Genomic DNA, 16,967 nt, shown 5'->3' with positions numbered 1-16,967 from the left:
CGGAGTCTTGGCCGCCCGGCGCTGATACCACCGCCCACCTATACTTCTGCGAAAGTGACACAATGTCCTAGGCGAGTTTAAGCGAACTGGTGGCCGGAGGCCTGGCCTCTGGCCCTGGCAGTGCTTGGCCATTCACTGTCCCTCAGGCCCCGGTTCTTTCAACTCCAAAATGGAGGAGGGCGGTGTCTGCCTTACCTACACTACTGAGTGATGATTACAGGGTTGATGCTGTCTGCCTGAAAATTTGAGCGCTTGTTCTCACCTAGGCAACCATAAGAATCACTGGGGAAACCTTCTAAATTCTGAGACCCCATTTCACCGGGTGATTTGTTATCTGCACCCAGGACCCAGAACCGCGGGCCCAAGGTGTCAGATGACAGTATTGTGATCACGACCGGAATGTGCTCTTCTTGGAGTGTGGATCACAGTCTTGAAAAAGCAAACAGCTGTTTCTTTTTGTCGGAGAAGACAGGGACCTAATCTGGTTTGGTCACTTTTAATTCCTGATATCTAGAATGGTGCATGTTAAACGTGCACCATTCATTAAATAAATCTCTACTTCCTGACCTAGTGGAGGGTTTTATTTGCTTTGTTTTTAAGCTTTTTTACTGTATTAACTTTCAAACATATGAAAATAGAATAATGTATTGAATTCCCAACTCATAATCACTGCTGTTTCATCTGTTACCATCATCTCCATTATTATTGCGAAGCAACTCTGAAATGTACTATTCCATCTGCTAAAGTGTGTTTATAAAACAACTCAATTTTTAAACATAAAGCTGTTAGTCCAATTATCATTTCATATTGTTTATTTTCCAGTCAATGTGTACAGTTCCCCAGTTGTCTCTCCCTGTCTCCCCTTTATCAGTTTGATCAAGACACATAAATTACACATGTACCTTTGGTTGCTATCTCCTAAATCTCCTTTAATTCCCCATTTTTTCCCCTTCATTTTATTTGTTGAAAAAACCGAGTCATTTGTCCTATAAAGTAAAGTTTCCTGGATATTATTTTTTTCCATTCCTAGAATTCCGTTAATAACTGGTATTCTGTTAGATTCTTTTAATAAACTGGTAATTAGAGTTAGCCTTTTCAGGTTCTGCTTACACTTTTTGACATGAAAACCTGCTAAAGACTTACTGTATATTTCATATTGCATCATCAGAAATTAGATAAGATCTTGTTTCTCTTTGTGGACCTTTTATGTACAGATTGCACCGCAGGTAACCAAATAATTGACCTGGGAATTATAGAGAGATGCCAGCAAATAACTGCAGAAGGAAAGAAAATCTCACTCTTTGGCAAACCCTAATAAATAATGGATCCTGGCAGCAATCATAGTAGATGCTAACATCTGAAAAAGAGAGTTAGCCAGGTGATGTGTGCCTCCTGATAGAAATACCTCATACCATTTATTATTCTTGGATAGTTGGGGGCAGAGTGGGGACATAGAGGAATCAGGATTGCCCATGAGTTGGTAATTGCTGAAGCTCCATGATAGGTGTGTGGCAAAGCATTATACTGACCTCCCTACTCCTGTACGTGTTGTTGATTTTTCTTAAAATATTTTTTTAAAAATGATTAACTCATTAAGTTCAGGTCAGGGTCAGTTTGGTATTTAGATTTTTGTTCTCCATTGACTGTGTTCCATCACTAAATGGTTTTTTTGTTTTGTTCTGTTGTATGGCACTGGGGATTGAACCCAGGGTCTTTTCACTTAGCTAAATCCCCAGCCCTTCTTTATTTTTTATTTTGAGATAGCGTATCGCTAAGTAAGTAAATTGCCCTTGCGAGGCTGAAACTTGCAATCTTCCTGCCTCAGTTTTCCATTGTGCTAGGATTACAAGCTTGTGCCACCATAGCCAGGTTCTTTTTTTTTTTTTAATGATTAAATGTTGTATTTTTTTTTCATACCCATGTTCTTAAATCTGATTCCATGTTAGAATTACAGGGGAAGGATCCCTCTTTCCTGCTTATTAAAATATCAAAGCACATTTCTAACAATTTACTGTTTAATTGTTTTAGAATAGAGCCTAATCACTGATACTTTTTTATGTTTCCAGGTAATCCTGACACACTCCAGAGTCCAATATTACTAGTTTCTATTGTTTGTTAGAGCTTGCAAAGTGATTACATTCTATTATTTCTTCTGCATCTTATTAGCCTTTCAGTTCTAACACTTACATTCTGTTTATTCTCACTTCTTGCAAACTGCAATCTACTAGAGAACCCTCTGCAAACTAAGCTGCTTAATTGTCAGAGGAAGGACTTGATCTTGGAGGTGAAAATGTAGAATAATACATTGAAGGGACACTAGCTGTGACCTCACATCTTTGGATTGGGTTAAGATATAACACTTGTGTTTGAGGACGTATAGGGCAAGAGAAGTGGGGAGCTGATTTATTCAAAATAGGAAGATAATTTGGTCATGTGTAGTTAGAAAAGCATGTTTGGGCTTATGATACATTCTGTAAAAGTCATTGGTATTAAATAAATACCATTCACTATAAATGAAAGCAATACAAAGGTTTAAGAGCTAATAGTTCTTATCCTGCCTCTCCCTATTATTCTAGTCACCTCAAATAACTAAGATGAACCTTATGGTTTGTATCCTTCCACACCAGACTGTCTTATGTGAGTGTAGAGGTTTAAAACATTGTTATAAAGATGAGACCATTCCATAGCCATCTGTAACTTCTCATTGTCATCCTAGGACAGTAGTTACAGACCTAAGTATTTATTAATAGATAGTTAATAGAAAAAATAACAGGAATATACAAAAAATTATTCAGCCACATAGTTAGATTGTGTCAATATTTTAGCTACCTAAAAGCAACACAGTAGCATTATTTTACCTAGATCCTTTATTTCTGTAGGGTGAAGTCCCAAAAATAGAATTTCTGAGTTTATCAACAGCGTTATTGTTATTGATAACACTTACTGCCAAATTATTCTTCTAAAGCATAATAATAATTCTTACCTCCACCACAAGTAATTTATAAAGCACCCACTTATCCATTTCCCTTCACCTTTTTTGTTTGTTTGTTTTGTTTTGTTTTTGGTACTGAGGATCAAACTCAGGACCTTGCTCTTACGAAGCTGGTGCATTTCCCTTCATCTTGAGTATCACTGTTTACTATTACTTCATTGCTCTTTGCCAGCTGATGTGTGGAAAGTGGTCTCTTTTTTCCTTTAATTTGCGTTTCTACTGAGAGACTGAGCACTTTTCATGCTTATTGGCCATTTGAATTTCTTCTGTGATTCCGGTATATGTCCTTTGCCTGTTTTTCTATTCCATCAGTATTTTTGTTTTTTAATGCATTTGTGCTATGTGTGTGTGTGTGTGTGTGTGTGTGTGTGTATGTATACATTATTTATTCTTTAGATAGGGCCTCACTATATAGTTCATGCTAGATTTGAACACACCATGTAGCCTACCCACGTTGACCTCAAACTCAGATGATCTACTTACCTCAGCCTCCCATGTTCTAGCATTATAAACATGGGCCACCATGCTTACTTACACAAACTTTTTAAAGGGGTATTAACTACTTGTTATAAGTGGTGCAAAATTTTTTCCAGTCATATTTTTGTTCTTTGTCTGTATGAATCTTTGATATTATAAAAGTAATAAAATAATATAAACATCAAATGAAAATTATGTTTTAAAATTTTCTGGGCTTCTTGCCTGGACAATAAGGGCTTTCCAATCTCCAAAGTTACATACATAGTTTCCTGATATTTTGTCCTAGCCATGTTGGGAATTGAATCCAGGGGTAGGCAAGCGTTATACCACTGAACTATAGCTCCCACCCTCTCCTAATTTTTTTGAAACATTTTATTAGATTTTTACATTTAAATTTCTAGCCCAAGACAGAGTATGGTGGCACACACTATAATCCCAGCATTTGGGATGCTGAAACAGGAGGCTTGCTTGGAGTTCAAGGCTAGCCTGGGCTACATTGTAAATTCAGAACCAACCTGAACTACATAGGAAGACCCTGTCTCAAAAAAATTTTGAGGGGGCTGGCTCAGTGGTTCTGCCACCTGCCTCACAAGCGCAAGGACCCAAGTTCAATCTCTCGTACCAAAAAAAAAAAAAATTAACCCATGTACAGTGAATTTTTATATACAATGTAAAATAGGGGCCTTGCTTTGGTATGCTTTTTTTTTTTGCAAGAACAGCCAGGTGTGTCACTACTGTGCAATAAACCACCCTTTCTCATCTTATTATTTCTGGACTTTCCTTTTACCTGTTCTTTTGTATATTTATATCCTGCTCTCTGTCAAATTTTCTAACTATAGTAGTTTTTCTAAACTATTTTTTTCCTCTTTGCCATCAATATGGACAGTGTAATGTAGAACCAGCTATGTCTAAGTTGCTTTTCATTTATTGTTTGATACACATCCCCCATTTAAAAAATATATTAGAGATGGCAGATGTATCTACAAATACTGAAAGGAATTGTGCCAGGAGTTGGCAGAAATCTGCACATTCAACAGGTTATTGCTGATCACTTAAAATTACAGTACCCTAACCAGTCATTAGAGGAATGAGACATTTCCTCAGCATTATTATGGGCTATCATAGAGCATGATCATTCAAAGGAAGGGTTGATCACCATGGCTTCACTCCATAAACATAATTAAATCCCACCTCAGCTAGAATTGCTGTTTTGTGTTTATTAGAACTTTTTTAAAAATTAATGAGTGGAAGATATGGTGAGTTTTCATGTGACTTCTCACCCTTCAACTCCCAGTTTCTCCTATATTAAAATCTTCCAGTGAGGTGGTGTATTTATTACAGTTGGTGACACAATATGACAAACTGTTATTAACTAAATTTGGGTTTTTTTTTGTTAGTTCAAATGCAGGACCTTGCACTAGGAAGGCAGGTGCTGGCGCCACTGAGCTAAATCCCCAGCCCTGTTATTAACTAAATTTGACTTACTTCTTTGCATACATAATATGTACAGCTGACCAGTGTATAATGATGTGTCTATACTTACTGTGTCATACAGAATAGTTTTGATGCATCCTAAAATCCTATGCTCCATCTAGTAGTCCTTTCTTCTGTCCCCATATTATTGATGGACACTGATCTTTTTAGTATCTGTATATACATTTGCCTTTTTGAGAATGTTATATAGTTGGAATTCAATTATTGTTTTTGTTTTGTGGTGCTAGGGATTAAACCCAGGGCTTCACATGGCCTAGGCAAGTGCTTTTCTCTAGCCCCTCAACTAGTTTTTAATGATTAGATAATTGTGTGTGTGTGTGTGTGTGTGTGCATGTGTGCACGCATTGCACATGCACATAGTCATATAAGGTTTGGTGACTTATAGTTTTAGCCAGTTAAGAGTTATAATAAGGGCTGGGGGTTTAGTTTAGCAGTACAGCACTTGCCTAGCACACTATCTCCTAACATTAAAAAAAAAGCTATAGCTAAAAATAATTAGGAGTTGGAAAGTATAGATCAGTGGTGGTGCACACATTTAGCAAGTGTAAGGCTTTAGGTTAAAAACCTGGCATCAAAAAGTAAGTAAGTTATATAAGAACATGTTTTTATTACAGTGATTTGAAATAATCCCCAGGTGACCTTTCTCTTGCAGGGTAGAAGATGTCTATGGATGTGACATTTCTTGGGACGGGTGCAGCATATCCATCACCAACCCGGGGTGCTTCTGCCCTGGTCCTTCGATGTGAGGGTGAGTGCTGGCTGTTTGACTGTGGGGAAGGAACACAAACACAGCTTATGAAAAGCCAGCTTAAAGCAGGTTAGTGCACATTCAGCTCTCTCTTTTGTTTTGCTGCAGTTTCTTGACTCTCCTGGGCCTGTTGTTCAGAAACAGCCCTGACAATTACATCCCACTTCAGTGCTCTCAGTGCCCTGGCAAGACTTGGAAGGCCCTCAGGCATCTGGCCATGCCTGCTGAACTTGGTGTACTTGTTTATTTGCCTTTCATTCATTCTGTAAAGGCTGAGAGCAAGGATTTCTGTAGGCTTAGGGGTGGCGGTTGGGAGAGATACATCAGGCATATTAGATGGACACTGCCCTAGCAAGAGAGCAGTGACTGTATTTCTACCAGGAGAGAATAGTCATAAGAGGATGCAGGTGTTTAGAGAAGGGAGACGCTCTTTTCCACTTGAGTTATTGGATTAGGCCTCTCAGAGAAGTTGACTGTTGCGGGAGAAGGAACAATTCCCGGGATGAGAAGGGAATTCCAGTCAGAAGAATACAGGAAGCCAAGGCCAGCACCTGGAACATGGAGAAGTCAGGTACATGTAGTCTCAGCCCAGATATGCTGACCTGGGTTTCAGCCCCAGCGTGTCTCTGTGTATATCTTGTAACCTTAGCACATTAGCAAATTCTAACTTTACTTTCCTTATCCCAAAAATGGCAGTAAAAACTCTTATTTAGAAGGAATGCTCTGAGAATTATATGTAACGTAATTCCTCTTTTGTGTGGTTGCCTCCTTTAATCAGTTAAATGTTAGCTCAAAGGCCACCTTTTCAGGGCTTTCTAGAACCTTTCAGATTAAGCAGTCCTTTGCTCAACCCATTCTATTATTGCATCCTATTTTTATTGACTCCTTACCATCTGTGGTATCTGGAATTATGTTAAATAGTTTGCTTCTGTGCTCTCTATCTCCCTGCACATAAAGTAAGTTCAGGGATCACTTCCATAGCTAGTAGATGCCTAGTATATATCTATTCATTTTGTGAATGGAAAAGATGTTGAGCAACTTTGTACAGTGTCTGTTACTTTTTCAGTCTTGATAAAAAGTAATTACTGCGATTATTCCTGCAACTCATCATTGGGTGTATTACTTGATGTCCAAAGGAAAGATACTTCCAGTGTCCCAAGATCTCTTGGTCTAGTGCTGGAAACTGACATTCCAATAATACTGAAGCATGTAATATGCTAAGTAGAACAACCACAGTATTTTCCAACCAGGGTAGGGTACTTTTGAAGCACAGAGGAGGGGCATTAACTAGTAGAACATGTGTTTAACATGTGCAAGGTTTTGGGTTCAATCCTCAGCACCAAAAACAGAGACAACACAACAAAATGATTATAAAACAATTATTAAAAGTATTATAAAAGCAATAATATGGTTATAAATAATATGGTTATAAAATAATAGCAATAATATGGTTATAAAAATTTTATGTGGGGCTGGAGGTATAGCTTAATACTGGAATGTGTTTTACAGCATGTATGAAATCCTGGATTTGACTCCAGCACACAAGAAAAAGAGAAAGCAAGAGAGATTTATATAAATCATTTAAAATGATTATAAAATGTGTATATCTTGGTGACACATGCCTATAATCCCAGCACTTGGGAGGCTGAGGCAGGAGGATCGCTATGAGTTTGAGACCAGGTTGGGCTACATAGTGAGTTCCTGGTCAGTCTCAACTGCATAGTGAGACCCTGTCTCAAAAAACCAAAAAAAAAAAAGTATATGCTTATTGTGGGGGTTTAAACAAACAGGAAAGTATAAATAAACTCTCTTCCCTTTTGGTAATTTTCTGAACATATAGATGTGGTAATGGTATGGCTATATTTGTGTGTGTGTGTGTGTGTGTGTGTGTGTGTGTGTGTGTGCGTGTGTGTAGGTGTAGTTTTGCATCAGTGGAATCACACTACACTGGCATAACCTAGTATTTTAACTGAAACCATATATATGTACAATGTATTGCAGACCTTTTCCTATGGCAGAAAGTATACTTTACCATCATTTTCAGAGGATGCTCAGCATTCCACTCCTCTGTGTGCAGTATTTCCTGATTTCTCCATGGTCTCATGTGACAGAGAATACATGCATTTTTCTGTTTTCATTTGATAACTTCCTCATACCTCTGATAATTGCTGTTGCCATTTTTCTCCCTTTGAAATCAAATTTCTTGAAAAATGAAATGTTTGTGTCTTGAAACTATGATTAACTGTGGGAAGTAATTTTCCACTTACTTAATATGCCTGCCTTGCTTTGGGTTCCCAGGCTGTTTGGGTGTTCAGCTTTACTTTTGTTTCGGAATAGATAGAAAAGGGCCCAGGAAGGCTGATGTTGCCAGTTTTGAGACCTACGTACAATTTGAACTCAGCAGCCATTGTAGTCTGTCTGATGAGTTTTCAGGTCACACTTGGAGGTAGCTTAGCAGCCTGGGCAGGGGAAAGGGGGGAAAAGTAAAGGATTTTCGAAGTCAAAAAACAGCAAAAGTAAGGGCCAAAAAAAAAAAAGAAAAGAAAAGGGAGAAGCTTCCAGAGTGAGAGAATGCCTCCTCCTCCTGGGGATTCTCAAAGTCTAAAAATCAGTCTTTGTCCAATCTATTGTTCTCTGCCCCTGGGCTGGGTGTAGTCATTCTAGGCAGACATGAATTTGCTGTCATAGCACGAATCATATTACAATAAATGGTTCCTGTTCTTTTATGGTATCAATAAACTGCTCCTGTACTTTTATGGTATCATATGTTTAAAATAGGTGGGCCTTGAGCAAGGCCCAGAAGCCTGTTATACTGGAAATGTGCTAGTTGTGATTGTTACTTTCAAAATGTCTGTGGTACATCTCAGAAAATGCTGATGTGGCATCCTGCCACATAGCAGCAGTAAATTCAGTTCACCATTGGCTAAATCCAGTTATAACCTAAGCCAGTGAACACTGAAAAAGTTGTGTTAGTTCAGATTGAAAGCAGATGGGCCCAAGTGTTCTGTTCTCAAAGGAGGCAGTAGGGGGCAGTGAAACTGCCAGATGTTTTTGATGTGTAAGACCCATCAAGTTCAGTGATTTATTTTGGTACAATTTTACATTTCACTTTTTTAAAGTGAGAAAATATATAGGAAAAAACCTTGAAAAATGCAAAACTATGTAATTTTTAAATGTTTTATGAAAAAATGTACCTCATTTAAAAACTATCCAATGAAATAAAGCTGTTCTTACTTGTGGAACCATGTAGTAAAGTAAAGGAATAAGTCTGTGATGGTATATAAAACTTCTAAATTCAATTTAATACTTTTAGTGCAACATGTTAAGACTTGTTCAAATAGCTTTGAGTATTTATTTTTGAAAAAATTCCAAATATATTTCTTTGTCTCAATTGAAAGGGAGAATTACCAAGATCTTCATTACACATCTTCATGGAGACCATTTCTTTGGCCTTCCTGGCCTCCTGTGCACAATAAGCCTGCAGAGTGGCTCCATTGTCACCAAACAGCCTATTGAAATCTATGGCCCTATAGGACTTCGGGACTTTATCTGGCGAACCATGGAGCTCTCTCATACAGAGTTGGTGTTTCCTTATGTGGTCCATGAACTGGTGCCTACAGCAGATCAGTGTCCAACAGAAGAGCTAAAAGAATTTTTACATGTGGAGAAAGCAGACAGCACTACTAAAGAGGGACAAGGAAGAACTATCCTGTTAGACTTAGAAGAGAACTCATACCTTCTGGTTGATGATGAACAGTTTGTTGTAAAAGCATTTCGCCTCTTTCACCGAATTCCCTCCTTTGGGTTTTCAGTTGTGGAAAAGAAACGCCCAGGTAAACTCAATGCACAGAAGCTAAAAGATCTTGGTAAGTGTGTGTGTGTGTGTGTGTGTGTGTGTGTGTGTGTGTGTGTGTCTGTGTGTGTCTGTGTCTGTGTGTGTATTTCTTTCTCAGAAATTAAGCTAGTTAGCCATTAGAAGTATCATAGTAACCTGTCTTTCCTGTATTTCAGGCCTAAAAATAACATTTTCTCCACTGTCTTTGCCCAAAGTTTGCTCATTAAGGAAAATCTTTGTGGCCAAAAGATGACATTCGGAACAAAAGCCAAATATGCAGTATTTTTTAATCCTTCTCTCATCAGATTCCTGGATTCACATTCTTTGGGGGGGTACTAGGGATTGAACTCAGGACCTTGAGCTTGCCAGGAGGCACTGTGCCTCTGAGCTAAATCCTTGGCCCCTGGATTCACATTCTTTCTCTTGGTACTGGGGATCGAACTTGGGTCCTTGTGCTTGCGAGCCAGGCAGCAGAACCACTGAGCTAAATCCCCGGCCCTGGATTCACATTCTTAATCTCTTATCTTCATTTTATTCTGTCTGGTTGGTAAAGTTGCTTGGGTGGGGTTTGTGTGTGTGGTGCTGGGGGTTGAACCCAGGGTCTCCCACATGCTAGGCAAATACTGTATCAATGAGCTATGCTCTCAGCCCTCATAGCTTCCTTTTGAAGTATTTTTTTCTTTGTATTTGTTTGTTCTGAGACAGGGTTTCACTCTGTATTCCAGGCTTTACTTAAATTCAAAATGTAGCCTAGCCTGGCCTCGATCTTGAGGTAATCCTTCTATCTCAGCCTCCCAGTGTTGGGATTACAGGCATGCATCACCATGTCTGGCTGAAGTATATTTTTAATGATGTCTTTGGTCTGAGTAGTTTTATCATGTTCTTAACTTTAGAGCTGCAAACAACCACTTTCAGGGGTTCATTCTCTATTTACTTTACCTACTCATTCAAACTTGACTAAATTAATTTGGTTTCAGAACAGTACACCTAGCTACATGACTATAATCCCAGCACTCTTGGAGGCTGAAGCAGGAGGATTGCAAGTCTGAGTCCAGCCTGGGTAATTTAACTTATTTTATATATATATAATTTAAAAGGGCTGGGGATATACCTCAGTGCCACACGCACACACACACACACACACACACACACAAACTGCATACTGCATCTTAATCAATTTTATATTCTAGGGCTCATTGTGGTGGGAAGGAAGCATACAAAGATAGACTTAGGTTCACTGAAGTGTCCTGAGCCCCTATTGTGAAAGAGAGGCAAGGTCCTTTTCACCCCCAGCTTCACCACCCACCTTGTCATCTCTTTTTTATGTTTGTTTCTTTATGCATGCGATCTCTTCCCCTACTAAAACAAGATGCTAGATAATGGGGAAATGTGACTTAGGCTAAAGTTAGTTTTACTGTCTCAAAGCCTGTGCAAGGACTATCATACTTGGAACCTTTAAACATAATCTTTATTAGATTTGGTGATTATACTTATTTTTAAGTATTGTCTGGAGTGATGATCAGGTGTTACTCTAGATTAATGTAACATGTAAACCCAGGTTGGTAAGTAGGAATTGTCCCATCTACCAAGAAGATTGATCATGTGTGCTTGCTCAAAATGCTCTTATGATCTAAACAGTCCTCTCTAATGATTTTTCTGTTAAATTAACTTGTAGGTACCTATCTTGACTAGACACTGATTACATTATTATTTGATTATACTCTTTAATTCTACCCCAAAAATGAGATTATTACATAAAGCATTTTTAAAAACTTATTTCAATGCACAGCAGAGAATCAAAGCTGTTATCATGACTGTAATAAGGTCTTAGTAGGATTTAGCAGTTTAAAAATTATCTGACAAATGTACATAGGAAATTTTTTAAGTACAAAAAAATTGTTAATATCTATAGCCAACACTGAGCTTTTAAAATGTATAAATATTCTAGTTTTCCACAAGTAGTAAAATAACAAAAAAGAATTGGATGTCTTCCCCGTTTGCTATTTGCTATGCTGTTAAAGTACCCTTTTAAAAGGTCGTAAATTCCATATCCATGATGTAATTGTTATCTGCCTTCATCATTAGGTGTTCCGCCAGGTCCTGCCTATGGGAAGCTGAAAAATGGAATTTCTGTTGTTCTGGAAAATGGGATTACAATTTCTCCCCAGGATGTCTTAAAAAAGCCTATTGTTGGAAGAAAAATCTGCATATTGGGTGATTGCTCTGGAGTTGTGGGTGATGGAGGAATGAAGCTATGCTTTGATGCAGACCTGTTGATCCACGAGGCAACCTTGGACGATGCCCAGATGGACAAAGCAAAGGAGCATGGCCATAGCACACCACAGATGGCAGCAGCATTTGCAAAGTTGTGCCATGCAAAGAGGCTGGTTCTGACTCACTTCAGTCAGAGGTACAAACCAGTTGCCTTGGCCAGGGAAGGAGAAGCAGATGGCATTGCAGAACTGAAAAAGCAAGCAGAATCAGTGTTAGAGCTCCAAGAAGTGACTCTAGCAGAAGATTTTATGGTGATTGGCATTCCAATCAAGAAATGAAACCAGTGTTCCTGAATACATATTAACATGTCTGTGAATACGTTGCCAAACCTACAGTCCAGATTTTTTTCTTTTTTTTTTGTTTGAAATTATTTTGACCCTAATAATCCTGAAAGGATTGGAGCAGCATTGCTGAACTGACTCTGCAGTAAGAAAGAGCAAGCTTTTTGATAATTAATCATTTTTTTAAAGATAAAAAACATCCAGTATCCTTCTTGAAGTGCAAATTTGACAAAATGATAGATTTTTCAAATAAACTCATTTTGTGGCTCCTGCCACAAATGCAAGCCAATACTCCACTAAATCTTGGGCCTCGTTCTGCCCATCTTTATTGCTGTTATTGATAAAGTGCATAGGAGGCTAAAAATGGTATTTTGGCGTTTTGTGTTGAATCTATTCATGTTCCTCACAGAATACAGAGAAATGTCATGAGACTTTGGATATGTGGTAGCAACAATAGCATGATAATGGCTATGTTAGAATACTGAATCAGGATTGATCTGGGAGTTTGTTTTAGTATTTTATTGAACTTTCTGATTTGCGCTTAACCTATGGTTCTTAGCTGCGTGCTCCCCTAGGAATTTAGAAATTGTGGGGGTGCATTCTTGTCATAGGATTGAGGGATGGTGGTGGTGCTGTTATTTAGTCAACAGGGTCAGGGATGCCAGATGTCCTACAAAATTTAACTTAGTCCCTTATAATAAATAATTCTCTCTAGCTGGTCATGGTGGTGCATCCTGCAGTCCCAACTGCTCAGGGAGGCTGAGTTGGGATTGAAGCCAGACTAATAATGTAGTGAGTCCCTATCTCAGTGTAAAATAAAAAGGTACTGGGGTCGGTGATTTAGTTCAATGGCACCACACCATCCTTGCAAGCACAAGGTCCTGAGTTTGATCCCCAGTACTGAAAAAAAAATAAAGGCAACAGGGATGTATGTCAGAGGTAGAATTCTTGCCTAGTATGCATGAGACCCTGGGTTCAATCCCTAGTACCACCAAAAAGAAAAAAAATCATCCCAATATGCAAATTTCAGGCCTTTTGAGATATACAACAAGTTAAAACTTATACTCCCAATGTGAATATGCTTTACCAAAACTAGTGATATGTAGTAGGTTGAATTACTATGTAAATCATGTCCTAGAAAAGATCCTAATATGCCAGAATTGGAATTCCATATCAAATATTATTTGAAATAAATGATTCATCAAGCAAAGCTTATGAATTTAGAAGTAAAAATGGCATCTTATTAAACCAAGGTTTAATTTACATGCCCCTATTAATAATTTTTTGAGCACAGTTTTAAAAAATATCTTCTGGGCATGTTGGCACATCCCTTTAATCCCAGCACTGAGGAGGCTGAGGTAGGAGGATCACTTGCTCTGGACAGCTTTGTAGTTTAACGAGCCTGTCTCAAAATAAAAAAGGGCTGAGGGTGTAGCTCAGTGGTGAGGCCCTACGTTCAATCCTTAGCACCACAGTTTATGGAGAGAGAAAGAAGAGAGGGCAGAGAAGGTGGGGTGTCGGGGGTGGATTCTAGAGTAGCTTTTCCTTCAGAGCTGTCTTCTGCCTCCTTTCTGTCTGCCATGGGATCGCTGACTCACTTGCTTCACAGTATTTCTCAAATACGTTCCATGGAAATAAGTGAAGACTCATGGATTTGCTCAGAAGGGCTCCCTAATCAAGTCAGTTTGAGGAAACACTGTATACTGTGTGTTCCTCTGGGCTTATGCCCATGAACATATTAAAGTATTGTTTGGAATGATCATAAACCACGCTTTGTGCCAGAAAGCCTGGCTTTTAGAGTTCCACTCAGTACCTTATAGTGGTACCTGTGTGCTCTGGAACAGGTACTTACTCTCTCATAGCTTCTTCAACTTCTTATCTGCAAAATAGAAAAAAGAATAAAACCTAATTCATAGCCTGTTGTGAAAAATATACAAAATAATGCATATAAGGAATGCAGAACAATGCAAAAGGCCTGTGCAGCACATTGAGAAAAGTCCTACAGTACAGAGGCCCCTCAGCTCTACAGAACCCCTTTCTGTATGTTAACATCACAAAAACGTAAGGAACTTTGCAGTACACATATTTAAAAACATTGTCAGAGCGTGTACTCTTACATTCCTTTGGATTCTGAGGTTCCTTTGCTCAAAGTTTTTGATTCCTGGCTGGTTGTAGAGACTGCATGGTAGTGATGACCAAGAGAGCTCTGATCACTTGAGTTCTCAGTCATCCCAGAATGGTCAGATTCTGACTCTAGTCTCTTTGCCTCCAAATTGCTCAAATTTGACCAAACTTAAAAGTATGCCTTGGGCTGGGGATTGAGTTCACTGGCACCGCACTCGCTGTGCCTGCCTTGAAAGCACAAGGACCACAGTTTGATCCCTAGTACCAAAAAAAAAAGTATGTCTCAGTTTTCAAACTCAATTTAAATGAGCATTAATTAGAAATTACTGTATTTTCCAAATGTACAAGACAGATGGAACGGTTAGGACTATAGTAGCTCCATTGCTTAGCACTCTTAAGTGAAGAGACCGTGTCTTGGTCCCTTTACTTAGAAATGCCCATGTATAGTGAGCGCTCAGAAATTTTTTTGAGTGAAATGAAGTCTTGATATTATGATTGTGCACATTATAGGAATACTTATATGCCTAATTCATTTCATTACTCATCAAAAAAATTTTTAATTACCTGGTTGGTAGTGCCCCCTTACTGAGTATCACTTAAGTGCCAGAATTTATTGTGTTGGATACCAACATAATGAATAGACAAGAGATACATTTTTAGCTGTGAGCTAACAGTCTAGTGGTAGAAATAGATGAGTAAAACTTCCTTTAGTTGTTTTAGTCTTGTAGCCTGGTGCTCAGTTTTGCTGCTCTTGAACATTGTTTGGTAGCTGATTTGAGCCATGATAAGCCCTCAAAGACCATGGAAAAGAACTGAGATGTGGGGTCCAGTGTGGTATTTAGTCCATGATGAGAATTCTTTTTTTTTTTTTTTTTTTTTTTTTTTTTTATTTTTTTTTTTGGTATCAGGGATCAAACTTATGACCTTGCAAGGCAGGTGCGTGCCACTGAGCTAAACCTCTGGCCCTGAGGAGCAAGGATTAAGAAGAAAGCTTATGTTAAAACTCCTCAGAACCTGTAATCTACTTATGATTGTATGACCTTAAAGGAAGAAGGTGGTGTATACATACTGTGCCCTAAGCTTATTTGATCACTGAAACCTTTTTTTGCCAAGAAACATCTTGGAACATTGAGAAATCCTATTCCTTATACATCTAAAATTGTTATAGTTTAGGGGCCCGGATTTAGCTCTGTGGTGCTGTGCCTCACAGATGCAAGGTCCTGAGTTTGATCCCTGATACCGGAAAAAAAAATATTATATTTTACCCTAACAGTTTATTGAGGTAATAATTTCTGTATTTGGACTTAGTGTAGCAGTTTCTTTGGCTTAAACTGACTTAACAATTTTCAGGAATTCATAGATAACTACTATTTTTTTTGGTGCCAGGTATCAAATTTAGGACCTTGCACTTGCCAGGCAGGTGCTGTGCCACTGAGCTACATCTCTAGCCCAGTAACTATTTATTTTTTAGATTTAAAAATAAATACTTTCCTGTTCTCAAAAGTTGTTTTGCTGAACCACTCATGCCTCAATGTAGTCTTAATAAATTTTGAATTAAACTGTGTTAGCAATCAGGGAGGTAAAAGTGACAGAACCTTGAGCTCTGTTTCCAGTGTCTCCCAGGATGGAATCTGAGAACTTGTATTTCAGTTCTTCCCTCTAGTGATTCTGAAATACATGGGTGATGGACCAGCCCAGGAGAATAAAAGTTTATCCTTTTTCTGTGAACTTAAATTGGCATGTGTATAGGTATTTTCTATATGCTTATATACATATATGTAGATATTATATACACATGTACACATGCTTATTTTTAAATTAGGGTGACTTCTCTCAACTTTTTGTCTCATGAGCATTTTCCCACAGTATTAAATATCCTCTGAAATGGTGAACTTCATGATTTTCTATCATTTTATTCTATAGATATGATTGAATTTGACCATTTTTCTACTTGGAGCATTTAGATTGTTTTCCATTATACATAATTCTACATGAATATTCTCATACTAAATATCTCTGAGTTATATCCTTCCTTGGAATTGATTCATTTGCAGATCAAAATATCTGACTTATGTTTTTAGGCTCAAGGTGGGAATCAACTGCTTGTTTTCATAATTGTTCACACTCTGTGTAGGAGTGGCCTGTTTTGCTATTCTATGTATAAATGGTATGGATAGTCATTTATTTATAGTCTTTCTAGCAGTTCTTCCCAAGACATTAGTCTTACAATAGAAATTATTTTTGGCTCCTAATACAAATAACTTTATTCTGTCTTTCAACTAGGACATACAGTGCAACTGTGATTTCCTTGAATGTTCTTGTGCCAACTTAAAATGTGGATAGTTTTTACTTTATTAAAGGGATAAAAATCCTTACTACTTCAAATATGTCCATGACAACTGTACATGAAAGTATTTTTATCCTCACAGAGGTATATATTTATAGTAAAATTATTGGATCTGTTCTTACAGATTCATGCTTTTTTCTGGTAATAAACATCAGTATTTTTCTTAATATGGGGATACTGAAAAGGAAGTGTTGGTCATGACTTTGAATGTTCCTTCTTAGCAGAGTAAGAACAGATTTAGGGAAGGACATGGAATAATAGTGTGAAAAATATTTCTTCCATAGTAGGAAATAATGGTGTATAAAAATGGAAAGCAAATAGCACTTTAAATGAATATTTTAAAAAGCAAGGGGAAGGGCTGAGGATGTAGCACAGCAGTAGACCCTATCCCCCCC

The 16,967-nt window shown here is 38.0% G+C and overlaps 1 protein-coding gene and 1 long non-coding RNA gene across 5 annotated transcripts in view; one reads left to right on the top strand and one right to left on the bottom strand.

Moving 5' to 3' along the window:
* The first annotated feature begins 327 nt into the window (after positions 1-327).
* Elac1 (elaC ribonuclease Z 1) lies at positions 328-14,693 on the top strand. Of its 4 annotated transcripts, none has more exons than XM_010621738.3 (5): positions 328-484; positions 1,215-1,378; positions 5,616-5,711; positions 9,110-9,577; positions 11,632-14,693. In XM_010621738.3, exons 3-5 carry the CDS (start codon positions 5,624-5,626, stop codon positions 12,096-12,098), a joined length of 1,023 nt encoding a protein of 340 aa, XP_010620040.1. In that variant the 5' UTR covers positions 328-484; positions 1,215-1,378; positions 5,616-5,623; the 3' UTR covers positions 12,099-14,693. The 4 variants fall into 4 exon arrangements, with proteins under 4 accessions (XP_010620040.1, XP_010620038.1, XP_033613494.1 ...); XM_010621736.3 differs by having other exon boundaries at positions 5,616-5,780; XM_033757603.1 differs by having other exon boundaries at positions 471-484; positions 1,215-1,226; positions 5,616-5,780.
* The window catches only part of LOC104860500, a 14,699-nt gene continuing 3,420 nt past the window's right edge, over positions 5,689-16,967 (bottom strand). Inside the window, exons 2-3 of the long non-coding RNA XR_779711.3 lie at positions 13,954-13,980; positions 5,689-5,730 (exon numbers count right to left, since the gene is read on the bottom strand). This is a non-coding gene — a long non-coding RNA (uncharacterized LOC104860500). The remainder of the gene's footprint in view (positions 5,731-13,953; positions 13,981-16,967) is intronic.

This window comes from Fukomys damarensis, unplaced genomic scaffold (assembly GCF_012274545.1).
Source record: "Fukomys damarensis isolate Sample0158 unplaced genomic scaffold, DMR_v1.0_HiC HiC_scaffold_30, whole genome shotgun sequence".
NCBI classification, from domain to species: domain Eukaryota; kingdom Metazoa; phylum Chordata; class Mammalia; order Rodentia; family Bathyergidae; genus Fukomys; species Fukomys damarensis.
Note: the sequence above shows the minus strand (reverse complement) of the source record. Positions and strands in the feature narration are given on the sequence as shown.

Coding starts and splice junctions, on each gene's coding strand:
- Elac1 (XM_010621736.3), top strand. CDS start 5,624: ATGTCTATGGATGTGACATTTCTTGGGACGGGTGCAGCATATCCATCA. Junction 5,781..9,109: donor GAAAAGCCAGCTTAAAGCAG/GTTAGTGCACAT, acceptor CTCAATTGAAAG/GGAGAATTACCAAGATCTTC. Junction 9,578..11,631: donor ACAGAAGCTAAAAGATCTTG/GTAAGTGTGTGT, acceptor CTTCATCATTAG/GTGTTCCGCCAGGTCCTGCC.